At 43.8% G+C, this 13,850-nt stretch overlaps 1 protein-coding gene across 1 annotated transcript in view; it reads right to left on the bottom strand.

Annotated features, from left to right (window-relative positions):
* LOC122552339 (procathepsin L-like) overlaps nt 1–12,178 on the bottom strand; it is a 13,992-nt gene extending 1,814 nt beyond the window's left edge. Inside the window, exons 1-5 of the mRNA XM_043695092.1 lie at nt 11,967–12,178; nt 11,136–11,319; nt 10,236–10,454; nt 2,487–2,652; nt 1,194–1,296 (exon numbers count right to left, since the gene is read on the bottom strand). Coding sequence (XP_043551027.1) covers nt 1,194–1,296; nt 2,487–2,652; nt 10,236–10,454; nt 11,136–11,319; nt 11,967–12,178 — 884 coding nt within the window. The remainder of the gene's footprint in view (nt 1–1,193; nt 1,297–2,486; nt 2,653–10,235; nt 10,455–11,135; nt 11,320–11,966) is intronic.
* Between the last annotated feature and the right edge of the window lie 1,672 nt (nt 12,179–13,850).

Genomic DNA, 13,850 nt, shown 5'->3' with positions numbered 1-13,850 from the left:
ATGGTCAGATTCGTGCTTGTGTAGATGAGCACAGAGATCTTGGTGTCGAGGCACATCGATGTTAGAATGTTGCCTCCCAGTTTGATAGGGTTATTGAGATGGCATATGGTGTGTTAGCTTTGATTGTTAGTGGGATTCAGTTTCGGCAATAGGAGATCATGCTTCAAGCCGTACAAAACTCTGTTGCAACCACATTCTGGGAAATGTGCACAGTTCTGGTCACCATATTACAGGAAGAATGTGCATGCTTTGGAACGGGTTCAGATGAGATTTACTGGCAAATTGCCATTTTTGGAGGGAGATATTAAAAGGAAAAGCTGAGGGAGTTAAGGCTGATTAAGTTAGAAAAGCGTTTGAGAGGTGAATTAATTGAGACACATAAGTTAATTCAAATATTTGATTGGTTGGAAAGTGAGAAGCTTTTTTCCTTGAATGGCTAGCAGGAGGGCTTTAAAATCAACAGTGATAGATATTGGACAGAGGTAGTTTCTTTCCTCAGATTGTTGTAGGGGCTTGGAATTCTGCCTGCAACAGGAGAGGCATTGGTATTTAAATGGTCATTGGTCAGGCATATGGACGAGAATGGAATAGTGTTTGTTACATGGGCTTCAGATTGGTTCCACAGGCCGGCGTACCATCGAGTGTCGAAAGGCATGTACTGGGCTGTAAAGTTCTATGTTCAACGTTCCAGAATTGGGGCTGTTAATCTGGTCCCATCAGTGCTCTGGTGACAGGTGAGACGGTTGAGTTTTGTCCTTGTTTCCCTGTGAATAGGTTGTACAGTTGTGTCTGGGGTCTGGCTTTCCTGCCCATTGCCCCAGCAAATTGCTTTTTGTTGTGGATAGCTGTTAATTTTAACCGTATGTTTGCAATTTGTACTGGTAAGTTTATAAAATGGTTGTGATTCAGGGATAATGACACTCTGATGCCTGCCTCTGAACGAAGCAATACTTCAGTCAAGAACCGTACACTTGTAAGTGCAGCGTTACTTGGTGATGGGATACCTGCATTTGACGTTTTTCACATACTATCTCAGACAGCACAACCATTAAGCATTCACTTCCAGATAAACACAGTGTTACGTGCTCGTTGAACAGAGACACAGGTTGCAGCACAGAGACAGGAAATTCATTCCATGTCACTGTCCCTTCTCCATCTATGATCAGGTGTTTATTATTTCATAGAGTACGGACCTCTTTTTAACCAGCCAATAGTTCATTTCATCCTTAGTTCCAAAACCAACCACCAGCACTTCATCGGTTACATATCCATTGCAATTTTCATCATAGTAAACTCCTGTAAGGAGACACATATTAAATGGTTTATCAGTGAAATATTTAATTAGTGTTAATTTAGCTTTGATTAATGAACATTGACATGTTTGTTTTTACTAATTGTCTTCAAATTGATCGTCCTCACTCCGCACCATTACATCTGTTGACTTTAATCAATGTTTCCCAATGACATCGCCTCTGCCATTCTCACTTCCTCTCGGCACATCCTTCGGAATCATAGAGTTTTATAGCGTAGAAATGCTTCTATCCTTCGATCGAACTCGTCCATGCTGAGCACATATCCTCAACAAATCTAGTCTTATTTTCTAGCACTTGGCCAATATTCTTGTAAACCATTCCTGTTCATGTACTCATCCAGATGCCTTTCCTAATGTTGTATTTGTATCACTCTCCACCATTTCCTCTGGTATTTCATTTCAGACACGTACCATGCTGTGTGAAAACATTGCTTCTCACGTAACTTTTAATCTTTCCCATCTCACTTTAAACGTATGGTCTCTAGTTTTGGACTCCCCTCCTCTTTATTCGTCCCATACCCATTATTGTTTATGAACCTCCACAAGCCTACCCTTCAGTCTCTGTCGTACCAGCGAACAAGGCTGCAGTCTTTTCAGCCTCAGGCGAAAGTGCGGACTGCAGATGCTGGAGATCAGAGTCCAGATTAGACTTAATCTGGAAATGCACAGCAGGTCAGGCAGCATCTGTGGAGCAGGAAAATCGACTTCATCAGGAAGGGCTTTTGCCCGAAACTCGATTTTCCTCTTAATCCAGATACAGTGAGTGTAGCGTCTTCAGTTTCCAATTAAAAAAAACGTTAACATGTGCAGTCACTCAGCAGCACATCAGGACAGTTACACCTCACTATCAGTTCTCTTAGCTAGAGCACAACGTTTTGAGCTATTTGCATCACTCCGAATGGGAGCGGGTCCATTTCTCATTACCACTCCTGAGCTCAGTTGTAGCATGGTCTAACTTTAACTCGATGATATCTGACAGCACTGGACGGCATGTAACACGGGGGGAGTGTAGGCAGGAACAATGGCAAGGGTCATGGTTCATGGTAAACATTGCAGTAATATTAATGCCTAAATAGTGACAGTAAATGTGTCTGTAGATGTATGATTTCTCATACATTTTCTTGAACAGTCGATATTATGATTCAAAGACATCATCCAGTGCTCTGCGACTTACCTCCTTTATAATGTTGAAAGGATTTCAGACTTGCATTAATCACAACAGACATCGGTCCTATCTCTCTCAGAGCTTGTTCCAATGCTGCCTCACCTCCCCAAACCCATTTGTAGTCAGTGATTTTAGCAGCAATTTTATCTGGCTGAAATCTGCAGTAGTCTGTATCCTAAATTTTAAATAAAATGTTCAAAAGGAATACTCATTAAGATAATAATAAAGCTTTTTTATTTTCTTTGCTTGACACTTTTCTGTATTCCGACTTTGGCAGCCAATTTATATTCCCAAACCTGTGCGATATTTGTTCTCTATTTGTTTAGAAAAAGGTATATTTTGCGTGACTTAGCACGAAACCAAACCGTTTGTTCCAACTCGTCCACACCAGTCACATATCCTGACGTATTGTAGTCCCATTTGCGACCACTTGGCCCTGAACACTTCCAATCCATATATACCCATCTCCGTACCTTTTTAATTTTGTAATTGTACCAGCCTCCGCCACTTCTTCAGGCAGGTCATTCCATACATACATGATCCTCGGCGCGAGACAGTTACAACTCAGATCATTTTTAGGGTTTTCTTGTGTCAAACTTAATATTTATTGCTCAATGTATTCGAAACATTCTTCTCTTAGACCAAGCAATGGTATTACAAATGACTTGAAATGTGAGAAAATAAAAAAAAAATGTACTTTGCCTTGACAACTCAATAACCCAATCAGGCTCACCATCCAGTTAGCTCATACCGAAACTACATTAGAACGAGTTGAGCTTCTTCACAGTTTTCGGCCGACTCATCTGAAACTTGTGATCATACATTAGTGAATTAAATTCTTCGCATGCAGATAACCGTTTCCCAAACCGTCAATAATTACATCATTAGAGTCATTGGATTATAACTAATTAGTATTAGTCTCAGTACCTATTCAACTATTTCCCCTTTCATCTTAAGGCACTGCTCTCTAGGTTTGGACTCCGATCCGATGGCTAAAACATTCTGCTCTTCACCCGATCCATATATTTGATGATTTCATAAACCTTGATAGTGTCACCCCTCGGGCTCTGTTCCTCCGCTTGGAGAAAAGCCCCAGATTATTCAGTCTCTCCCGATAACTGAAACCCAATCCCAGCAACATCCTTGTCAATATTTTCTGCACCCTGTGAAAGTTAACAACATCCTCCCCTTAACAGAGCAACCAAACATGTGTACAGTTTTACAAAAGTGTCCTCGCCAATGTCCTGTACAGCTGCAATATGACGTCCCAATACCTGTACCAACGTTTTGAACAATAAAGGTAACTGTGACAAATGCCTCCTTCACCATCCTATCTATCCTCGGCTCCACTTCCAAGGAATTATGCACCTGCACCCCTCGGCCTTTCTGTAAATTCTTGCATGTTGGAAATGATGGAATATATTGATTGTCTAAAGTATGGCCTCGATACCCGTGTTTAAACGAAAATTGGAAAATTATAAATGTGGTGACTTTGCTACACTCTGATGGAGTGAAGAATCTGGTGAATAATTTTCAATTACTTCTCTCCAATGTTGCAGTTGCTTCAGTTTCAGGACACAGGGCAGAACATGACGCTAACTCTGGGGTGAGATTGATACTGGGAGTGATATCGAAATGAGTGGGTGTTTGTAGCAGGACGAAGTGCCACAAACACCGAGATTTAATTCCAAAATTGATTAAAATGTCGTTGTGGCATTCTGTGTTAGCGTTCATTCAAACTTGGCTTGGAGAAGGTGTGATGAGCTGCCTTCCAGAACATTTGCAGAATTTTTGATCGGTACTATTCTGTCAGAGAGAGAGTTCAAGGCTGTTGACCCAAAGTCGGTTGCGGAATGACAATAAATTTCTGAGCCAGGATGGTGAGTGATTTGAGGGGATGTTGCAGGGAGTGGTGTTAACTGTATCTACCGCGGTCAAATGGATTAAAATGTAGTTGTGGCAGACTGTGTCAGCGTTTATTCAAACTTGGCTTGGAGAAGGTGTGATGAGCTGCCTTCCAGAACATTTGCAGAATTTTTGATCGGTACTATTCTGTTAGAGAGGGAGTTCAAGGCTTTTGACCCAAAGTCGGTGGTGGAATGACAATAAATTTCTGAGCCAGGATGGTGAGTGATTTGAGGGGATGTTGCAGGGAGTGGTGTTAACTGTATCTACCGCGGTCCTTGGCGGAAGTGGCCTTCGGTTTGGAAGGTTCTGTCTCCAGTCCATCGGTCAACTTCACAGCTGTAGCTCTTGGATTGTATATACTGCTATCACTTTGTGATGATGTTGGAGGGAATTAATATTTGTGGATTTGATGCCAGACAAATGGAGTGAATGTCCTGGATGGTGTCAAACCTACTCAGTGTCAAAACATAGAACCCTAAACAGTGCAGCACAATGCAGGCCCTTCGGACCCCAATGTTGAGCCAAACATTTATCTTAATCTAAGATCAAACTAAATACAAACCTCTCAAATTGCTGCCGTGCATGTTCGTGACCAGCTGTCGCTTACATATTCTTAATGTCTCCAACTTTACTATCAAAGCTAGCAGTGCAGTCCACGCATCAAAAACTCTTTGCGGAAATAACCTACCTCTGATATCTTCCCTTTTCTTCCTCCAGTGACCATAAACGTATGACCTCTCCTAACAGCCTGTTTCTTGGGTAAACATCTCTGGTTACCTTCCACTTCTTTATCCAACCCAATTATAAAAAAAAACAACTATCCTTAATCAAAAATCTTTATCCAAACAATCCAAATTCCTATATCTGCGAATATTTTTCAGTACCTTGCTGACCACAGACGTAAACCAACCTAGACAATAATTTCCAGGTTTTTTCCCTATTTACTTTCCTGAAGAGAAGTACAATATATGCCTCCCTCCAAACATGAAGAACTACTATGGAGAGGTTGGATTCAAAGATCATTGCCAGAGGTGCAGCAATCTCAATCCTCACTTCTCGGAGGAAATGTGGATATATCTGATCCGGCCCTCGAGATTGAATCATACTCATGCTTTCCAGAATTTCCACCATATCCACATTCTTAATATCAATCTGCTCAAGCCTATTAAGCTCTTCCCCAGTATTCTCTCTAACATCAAGCTCCCTCTCTCTCATGAATACAATGGCAAAAAAAAAACTCATTTTGCTCCTTCTCTATCTCGCCACGCTCAGTGTTTAAGTTCCCTCCACTGGCTTGGATCCAGCTTACGCTCTCTCAGATTATTCTCTTATTCCTAGTGTACGTGTGCAAAACATTTGGATTTTTCCAAATCCTTCCCGCCAAGGCTTCTTCATGCCCCCAACCAGCTTTCCTCAGTCCATTTTTGAGTTCGTTCCTTCCGACCCTGTAATCTTCAAAATTTGCGCTAGATCCCGCTCTTCTGCTCTTGTCATCCTGAGCTCCTTTCGTTTACAATTCCACACCGGTCTCATTGGGACAAAGTTATTCAACACAGCAAAAAAATGCTCCACATTTCGGTTGTGCATTTCCGTAAATCAATTATTCCTAATTTACACTCCATAGGTCCTGTTTAAGAGCAGTAAATCATCCCGTCCCCAGATTAAATTCCCTCTCATACAGTCAGTTTCAATTCATCCCCATGCCGACCGCAAATTTGAGGCATTTATGCTCTCTGTCACCAAATGATCTGCCATCGACATATCTGATACCTGGCCTGACGAATTGCTTCGCACCAAATCTAATATGGCCTCCCCCAGTCGGCATATCTAATTATTGCGTCAGGAATACTTCCTGTAAACACCTAACAAAATCATCTCCATCCAGATAATCTGCACCACGGATGTTCCAATTAATATTGGGGAATTTCAAATGACCCTTATCAGCAATTCTGTTATATATGCACGTTTCCAAGATCTACTGTCCAATCTGTCTAATGTCTATAGCAGACAACCAATAAAATAACTGTTTCTTCCTTTGGTGTCGGAGCTGCAGTCATCCAGGGAAGTGGAAGTATTCCACCATATCCTTGCCTTTTGTTTAGTTGATGGAAAGTCTTCAGAGATGTTGATAGTGTGCGATTCAGTAATGGTTAAATTTTCTCCCATGTTGGATTATGTCATTTTCTGGCACTTGTCTGGTGAGAATGTTATTTGTCATTTATCTTCTCAGTTGGAGATATTGTCCACACCTTGCCGCATTGGACACAGATTTCTTCAAAATGTGATAAATTCAAATTGCGCTGACAATCGTGTAGATATTCCCCCTGCATTCCTTTTGGCTAGAAGGCCAGTGACGAAGCAGCTGAAGATGGCTGTACCAAGAAGGATACACTGAGGAACTCCGATCGACATGTACTGAGCAGAAAGACATCAAATAACTGAAAACACCTTCCAGTTTTTTCGATATAATTACAACTAAAGGAACTTTTTCTTCCAATTTCCATTCACTCCAGATTTTCTTGGGCTCCTTGATGTCACGTCATGCCTTGATGGAAAGGGGTATCAATCTCACTTTAACTCTTGAGATCATGTCGTTTCCCCAACTGTGGAGTGTAAAATAGGGACGAAAGGTGTAATGAATCACAAGCCGAGTATTCATGCTGGAGTCCAAACTGAGGCTGCCAAATTGGCAATTTATAATACTGAGCAGTTCTGATCCCAATGCCAAGAGAATTCATTCAGGGGTGAGTGAGGTGCTCAACATGAGAGGACAACGACATGCAAATGTGTTCAGCATTGCTCGTAGATTTAGGGGTCGGGAAATATCAAGTACCAGTTGAGGAAGGGTACACCTGCTGATATGTGACCTTACTGCACCACACCCCACCCCAGCCAAACACTCCCCTACACAAAGCTGTGTTGTGATCGTCACCTCCCCTCCTCTCACTCAATCACTTACTGTTGGTCTGTTACCCAAGATCAATACCAGCCCTCAGGCTGTTGTTGTAATGAATGTTACTGACTTCCTGTTGAGCAGGGCCACTGGCCTCTGGCTGGTAATGACCACTCCTTGGCGCTGTCATTTGTGCAAAGCCCTTCTCTTGTCCAGCTCAGTGCCCGAGTGACAATACGTACACTGGGGCTTCATGAAAAGAGGAGACTCTATTAATGTTGACTCGCCAGCCAGTGAGTGAGAGGCCATCAGCTCCATAAAACATAGCCAGAGAAAAGGTTGAGTTTAGTGTGATGCCCAGTCACCAGATCATGTACACCTGTCATATGAAGAGAGAGTTTCTTTCATTCAGTTGTTTATTTGGCCAATTAAACGCTGCATTTTGTAGAGCAGAGTGGATGGGCTTACAATGAACTTAAAGTCTGCGTTGCCTCAGATTACCACAGGAACAATTATTCAGTGTTGACACAAACCCAAAACAAAAGCAACAGCTGTCCTGGATGATAACGCACAAGTAATCTACAATAAGTCCAGACATGAGAGTGTGGAAGAGCTGGGGTAAGGACTTGAAGAATGAACTGAAGAACAGGGTGAAACTATGTGACATTGAGACAAGGAGTTGGGATTTGCACGCAAGAGGCTGATCCCAATCAAATCCAATACTCGGAGCAATTGTTACGCGTAGAAAGACAACAACGGCTTCTGGAGGAACAGCATCAACCGTAAAGCAACTTACGCAAAAAAAGTCTCCTGAGTAAAAATTCAAGCCAAGTTTCTTAATTACACCACAATATGCCAAATGGCTACCCAGTAAGTTGCACAGTAAATGACATTCCTAAAGAGTAAACACCTCTGTTAACAAAGGACCATATTTATACACAGGCCTCCCAACGACATGAGCACATAATTCGAAGATTTCTCATCAAATGTTTATAACTTCTTTTAGTTCATACTCCAAATGTAAGTTGTTCCTTTTCATGTAAAATTGCAGCTTATATTAGAGTGACTGACCAGCCCGATGTGGCATATGGGAGAAGCACACAGTTTAAAATAGTTACCTTTATTCCTGACTCTTCAGATCTGTCTTTCGCTGTGTTAGTATGTTACCTGTTATAGTGGATGGTGCACGTACCGTCTGAAGGACAGAACATGCTGAATGTTCCGTTGATTCAGCTGAACGTCATATCTACATGCTAACTCACAGTATCATAGTATCGCAAGAATGCAGAAAATGCCCATTCGGCCCTACCTTATCCCTGCAACCCTGCGTCTCCCATGGCTTAGACACCTAACTTATAATTCCCTGCGCACTATGGTTAGTTTAACATAGACAATCCCCCTAACCTCCACATCTTTGTACTGTGGGAATGGTGAGCATTAATTCACAGAAATGGAAGTACTCTTAACTCCTCAGACACATTGGCTGAGGGTACGAGGTGTTGTGTCAAGATGTAGGAGAGCATTCCAAGATAAGGTTGAGATGACTGGGAGTGCTGAAAGATTATATTCTCTCAGCCTCCTTAATACTACTTGTACAGTGACACTTTCAGAAACCTGTGGGCAGACTCTCAGGGAAGGATTGACACAGATCCAGCATGGCAGATCCCATTTGAAAAGCGCTGCATTCCACGGTCTATTGCCATGGATGTTGGAAAAAGTCAGTGCTTTTGTAAAGCACCTAAGGATTTTCATTTGATTTATTTACTGTCACGTGCATATTCTTTGCACTTACAGTGAAATGTGTTGTATAGTGTTGCCACGCTGCAGCACCATCTCAAAACACATTTAAAATCACAACATACAATATAAAGGAGAAAGAAATGGAGAAATAAAGAAAACGTCCAACTGCATAGTCCTTGCTAAGTGCTCCATCATGGACATGCTGGTCAGGCATGTGTACCTTTCTCTATCACTGTCGGAATGAAAGTCGCCCAATCTTTGGCAGCATCTTGACTCCGCTGATGCCTTGGTCAAAAGGAGGCCTTGATGGACCTCACTGATGCTGCTAGGCATGACATTGGTCCAAACACGATTCTGTTGTTACCACGAGGCTGCTTTCGACATCGGTTACTAATGCAATCACTGCAGTTGCTGCCGGATCTTGTACTGTGCCGAAGCTCCATTGCTGCCTCCATGAATCTGTGATGGCGACCTGCACTGACAGGTACCCAAACTCACCTTCTCCCAATCTCCATGAATCTGTGCTGGATACAGATCATGACAGGACCCCGAAAACATCTTTCCCCTCCCTCCATGAATCTGAGCTGGATAGCGACACTGACAGAACCCAAACTAATCTTCACTAAATTATGATGGATGCAGGAATACCAGGAAACCAAACTCACCTTTTCTGCCTTCATGAATCTGAGCTGGATACAGATACTGACAGGAAACAAATCTCACCTTCCATCTGCCTGCGTGAACATCTGCTGGATACAGACACTGACAGAAAACTAACCCACTTGCATGCTACCTCCATGAATCTGTGCTGGATGCAGATGCTGCCAAAATCCCAGACTCACCTGCACAGCTAATTTTGTGAATCTATGATAGATACAGACATTGCCATGAACGAAAATAGAGCTCATCTGCTGCCTGCACGAAACTGTACTGGATATGGACTCTGCCCCGGACCTAGACTCATCACCGCCTGAGCAGCCATGAATTGGCGTCAGGGCAGGAGCCATCAGGAACCCAAACTCTCTCGGCTATCTCCGATGTGAGTCCATGCTGCTCGACACACTCACAGATTTCGCTGCTCTTTACCAAGAGGTAATTAAAATAAACTCCAAGAAAACTTGCAAGTGAACGCAGACAGGACAGAATAAATGAAATAAAACGAAATGAGAACGAACCCCGACTCCACCACAATCTTACTAGAAGTGTAGGGGATTTGCCTTTCCTGTGTAAGGGTAAGTTTCCTCAGAGTTGATGCCTTGAAAATCAATCACTTGATGAAAGCCGTTCAATGCCGTTCCAAGAAAGCATCCGTTACTTGGTTTCTTACAATCAATCAGATTCTGTTCACTGAGAGAAACCAGGTTTCCATGCCTTTTTGCGCACTGTCCTTCTATGGCACCAGTTGCACTGAAAGCCCAGTCAGAATGACATTGACCCTAGTGTTGACAGAAATATAACCACGTTAAATCATATTGATCGAAAAACGATAGCCAGTTTGCATCTACATTCATTTGGAACACCGTCTCACACTAATGCTCTTAGTCTAAATGTTTGTTCAGGTTTCTCAGAATTACACAAATCTGTGAATATCGATGTGCCTGGGTTCGGATTTGATTTGATTTATGTCTTGTAACGTGTCGCGAACAACAGTGAAACACTTTGTTTATGAGCAATAGAGGCACATGATAGTATGCGAGGATGAAGAGATCAAAAAAGACTTGGACAAATCTTACATTATAGAGAGTGTGCACAAGGCAAATTCAATGTAAGCAAGACCAGAGAGATTTGAGCTAGAGAGCTGGGGAAAAGCTGTTCCTGCACCTGCTGGTGGATGTGTTCAAGCTTCAGTATCTTCTACCTGAAGGAATGCATGTAAGGAGTACATTACAGGGGTGAGGTAGGTCCTTGATGATTTTGCCTGCCGTTTCGTGGCAGCGAGATGTGTAAGTGGAGTTCATAGATAGAGTATTCGATTCTATGATCGTCTGGGACTCGCACATAACCTTCAGTAGTTTGTTATGATCCTGAGCTTCGCAGTTGCCATACCTGGCCTTCTGGACCCAGGCAGTATGCGCTCAAAGGTGCAGCTGTCGAAGTTAGTGAGGGTCCTTGTGCACATGCCAAAATTCCTGAGCTCTCTGAGGAAGAAGAGGTGTTGTTGCATAATTTTCCAACGGCACAAACACATGGTATTTTCCGGAAAGTTTGTCCATTATGGTCAGTCTAGGAAATTTGACATTTTCCATTCTCTCAACCTCATTCCCATTGATGGAGATGGAAGCGTGTTGCTCTCCTTTCCGTCTGAAGTCAAATATGTGTTCTTTAATTTTACCGAAATTGAGAGAGAGAGAGACGCTATTCTCATTGCGCCACGTCAATGATCCCTCTATTTCCATTCTGTCTTTTCATTAATCGTTGTCAAATTCCCCTCCTGTTACAGTGCTGTCGTCAGTGAATGTATAGATGGTGTTCGTTCGGAATTCGTGGGTGTAAAGGGAGTACAGTAACTGGTTGAGCACTCATTATTGGGGGACGCAAGTGGTGAAGGTTATTCGGGAGAAGGTGCAGTTGCCTATCTTCAATGATTGGTATCTGTGGGTCAGACAGCTGCGGATCCAGTTGAAGAGGATAAAATCATGACCAATGTCACAGGGTTTTGAGTTCAATGTGGAGAGGATAAGAGTGTTGAAGGCAGAGGGGTAGTCAATGAGCAGGAGTCTGACAAAGGTGTCCTTGTCCAGATGTTCAAGGGGTGCAGGGCGAGAGATATTTCACCTACTGTGGACCTGTTACTTTAAAAGGCAAATTTTAATTGACTGAGGCAGGCTGGGGGAATGGAGTTGATGTGGATCCTCACCAGCTTCTCGAAGCACTTCATGATTATTGTGCTCAGGCCACTGGTCGGTCCTCATTAAGGAACAATGCATGAGTTTTGTTTCCTCACTTACGAAGATGATGGTGGACTTCTTGAAGCAGGTTGGGACTTCAGCTTGTAGAAGAGAGAGTTTGAAGATATCGGAGAATTTTCCGCTCGCTGGTCCACACTGGAGCTGAGTGCCTGGCGGGGACAGTGTTTGGGCCAAGCAGCGTCCTTAGGGTTATTCCCAGGAGGACGGATCTGATTTCTACAGCAGTGACTAACAACTTGAAGCATTGACATGTTAAAGGATTATTTGATGATGCAAAGTCTCCTTACTAGCAAAACTTGTCTCATTATTCAATTTCCCCTCTTGACAAGTTCACAAAATGCACTGGCTATCTAGGGAACATGGCATGGCTCTCAGAGAGGGACAGGATGAACGCTGTTTCCGATTTGTTACAAACGACCATGGTGTTCGATCAGACCAAATAGCATCTCAGGGCAAGATGCACAGGCTCCTTTTGTATGGGCTTGCCCATGAACTTTGGCATCTGGAATTTGCTGGTCCCCAGTCCAGGGATCGACCATAGTCTGGTGCGGGGGCGGGGGGGGGGGGGGGGGGGGGGGGGGGGGGGGGGGGGGGGGTGAGGTGGGGAGTTGTATTTGCGTCTGCAATCCAGAGACTTGGTTTCAACAGTCCTTTGGCTACAAAGTGACCAGTTCGGGGATTGGGAACTTTTGTCACAGGAAGAAGAGTTTGCAATTCTTCACCTCTGAGGGCTGTGCGCTGAGAGGTCTGGGAGATTGCAGTTGTGAGCGAGGATGGGTGATAACACTATATGCAATGGTGAATAAAATGAATCTTGAATGGGAAGGGATTCCATAAAATTGTTGGATGAGGTGTGACGGTGTTGGCAGCACACCCTTACCTCTGCAAACCTTGTTCCTCTTCCTTCCACATAAGACACCAGGCTGTCAGTACACACATTGATCCTATGTGACCATGTCGCTCGGCATCATTGTGCTGCAGTTATATTAAGCCTTCTCTCCACCGAGAGAGAAACAGCCAAGTGGAAGGTCAAGCTGATACCACTTATCGAAAAGGATCAAATAACGTACCAGGTTTGTCACGCTTGCCACTAAACCCCCCTTTCCTTCATTGTCTCAGATTTAATGAATACCGGTTACTGGGTTAGGCAGGAAGGATCGGACTCCTTGTTTCTGCCTGTTAGCCCTGCAGTGGTTTGTTCAGTCAGCCTCGCAGCATTTCTGTCTGGCGGGGGTGAGGGTGCTCTGACAATGCTGAGCAGAACTGGGCGGCAGTTTGGAGGTGGAGGCTCAGCCACTTCTATGATATCTTGAGTCTGAGTCTTCGGAGAGACCTGTGTGTGCTTCCTCCTCCAGCAGGGCACTGCCCCTATTACTTGTGATTAGAAAGTGGCACCTCGACGACAGGCCTGTGGAGCAGTGGGCGTTGGGGTTCAGCTTTGTGGCCATGGCCAGCAGACGCTGAGGGTGCTGGGTCAGCTTCTCCGTGGAGGTTAGATGATTCATTGATTGGGATATCTGGGTCCCCACAGTTTATCTGCATCCCTGTCGTCTTTCAAGTGTACATCCCTGTCTGCTGCATCTGCTGTTCCCTGGAACATGTAGATGTTTGCCGACAACATGGTCTCTTCTGTCCGCACCGGGTCGCTGGCAGCCCTCCGAGTGCTGTGGGAAATGACACAGTGAGAGGCTTACCAAACTGTGCTCCCACACCCTCAATAGCTCACATTCCCAGGGAGCTGGTGGTGTGTGCTGGACGCAGCCTTACTGATATTTCCTCTGAGGTCGCAACACTTTCATGCTCAGAGAACGAGGAGGTGTCTTCTTTCCCTGCGGAGCGACAGTAGATGCTGACGGAACCAACAGAACACGAGAGACAGAAGTTTCTGGGACCAATGCAAAGACACACTGAAGAATTAATGAG

Source organism: Chiloscyllium plagiosum, chromosome 8 (genome assembly GCF_004010195.1).
Source record: "Chiloscyllium plagiosum isolate BGI_BamShark_2017 chromosome 8, ASM401019v2, whole genome shotgun sequence".
NCBI lineage: Eukaryota > Metazoa > Chordata > Chondrichthyes > Orectolobiformes > Hemiscylliidae > Chiloscyllium > Chiloscyllium plagiosum.
The sequence above is the reverse complement of the archived record's forward strand: the minus strand, read 5'-3'. Positions and strand labels throughout refer to the sequence as shown.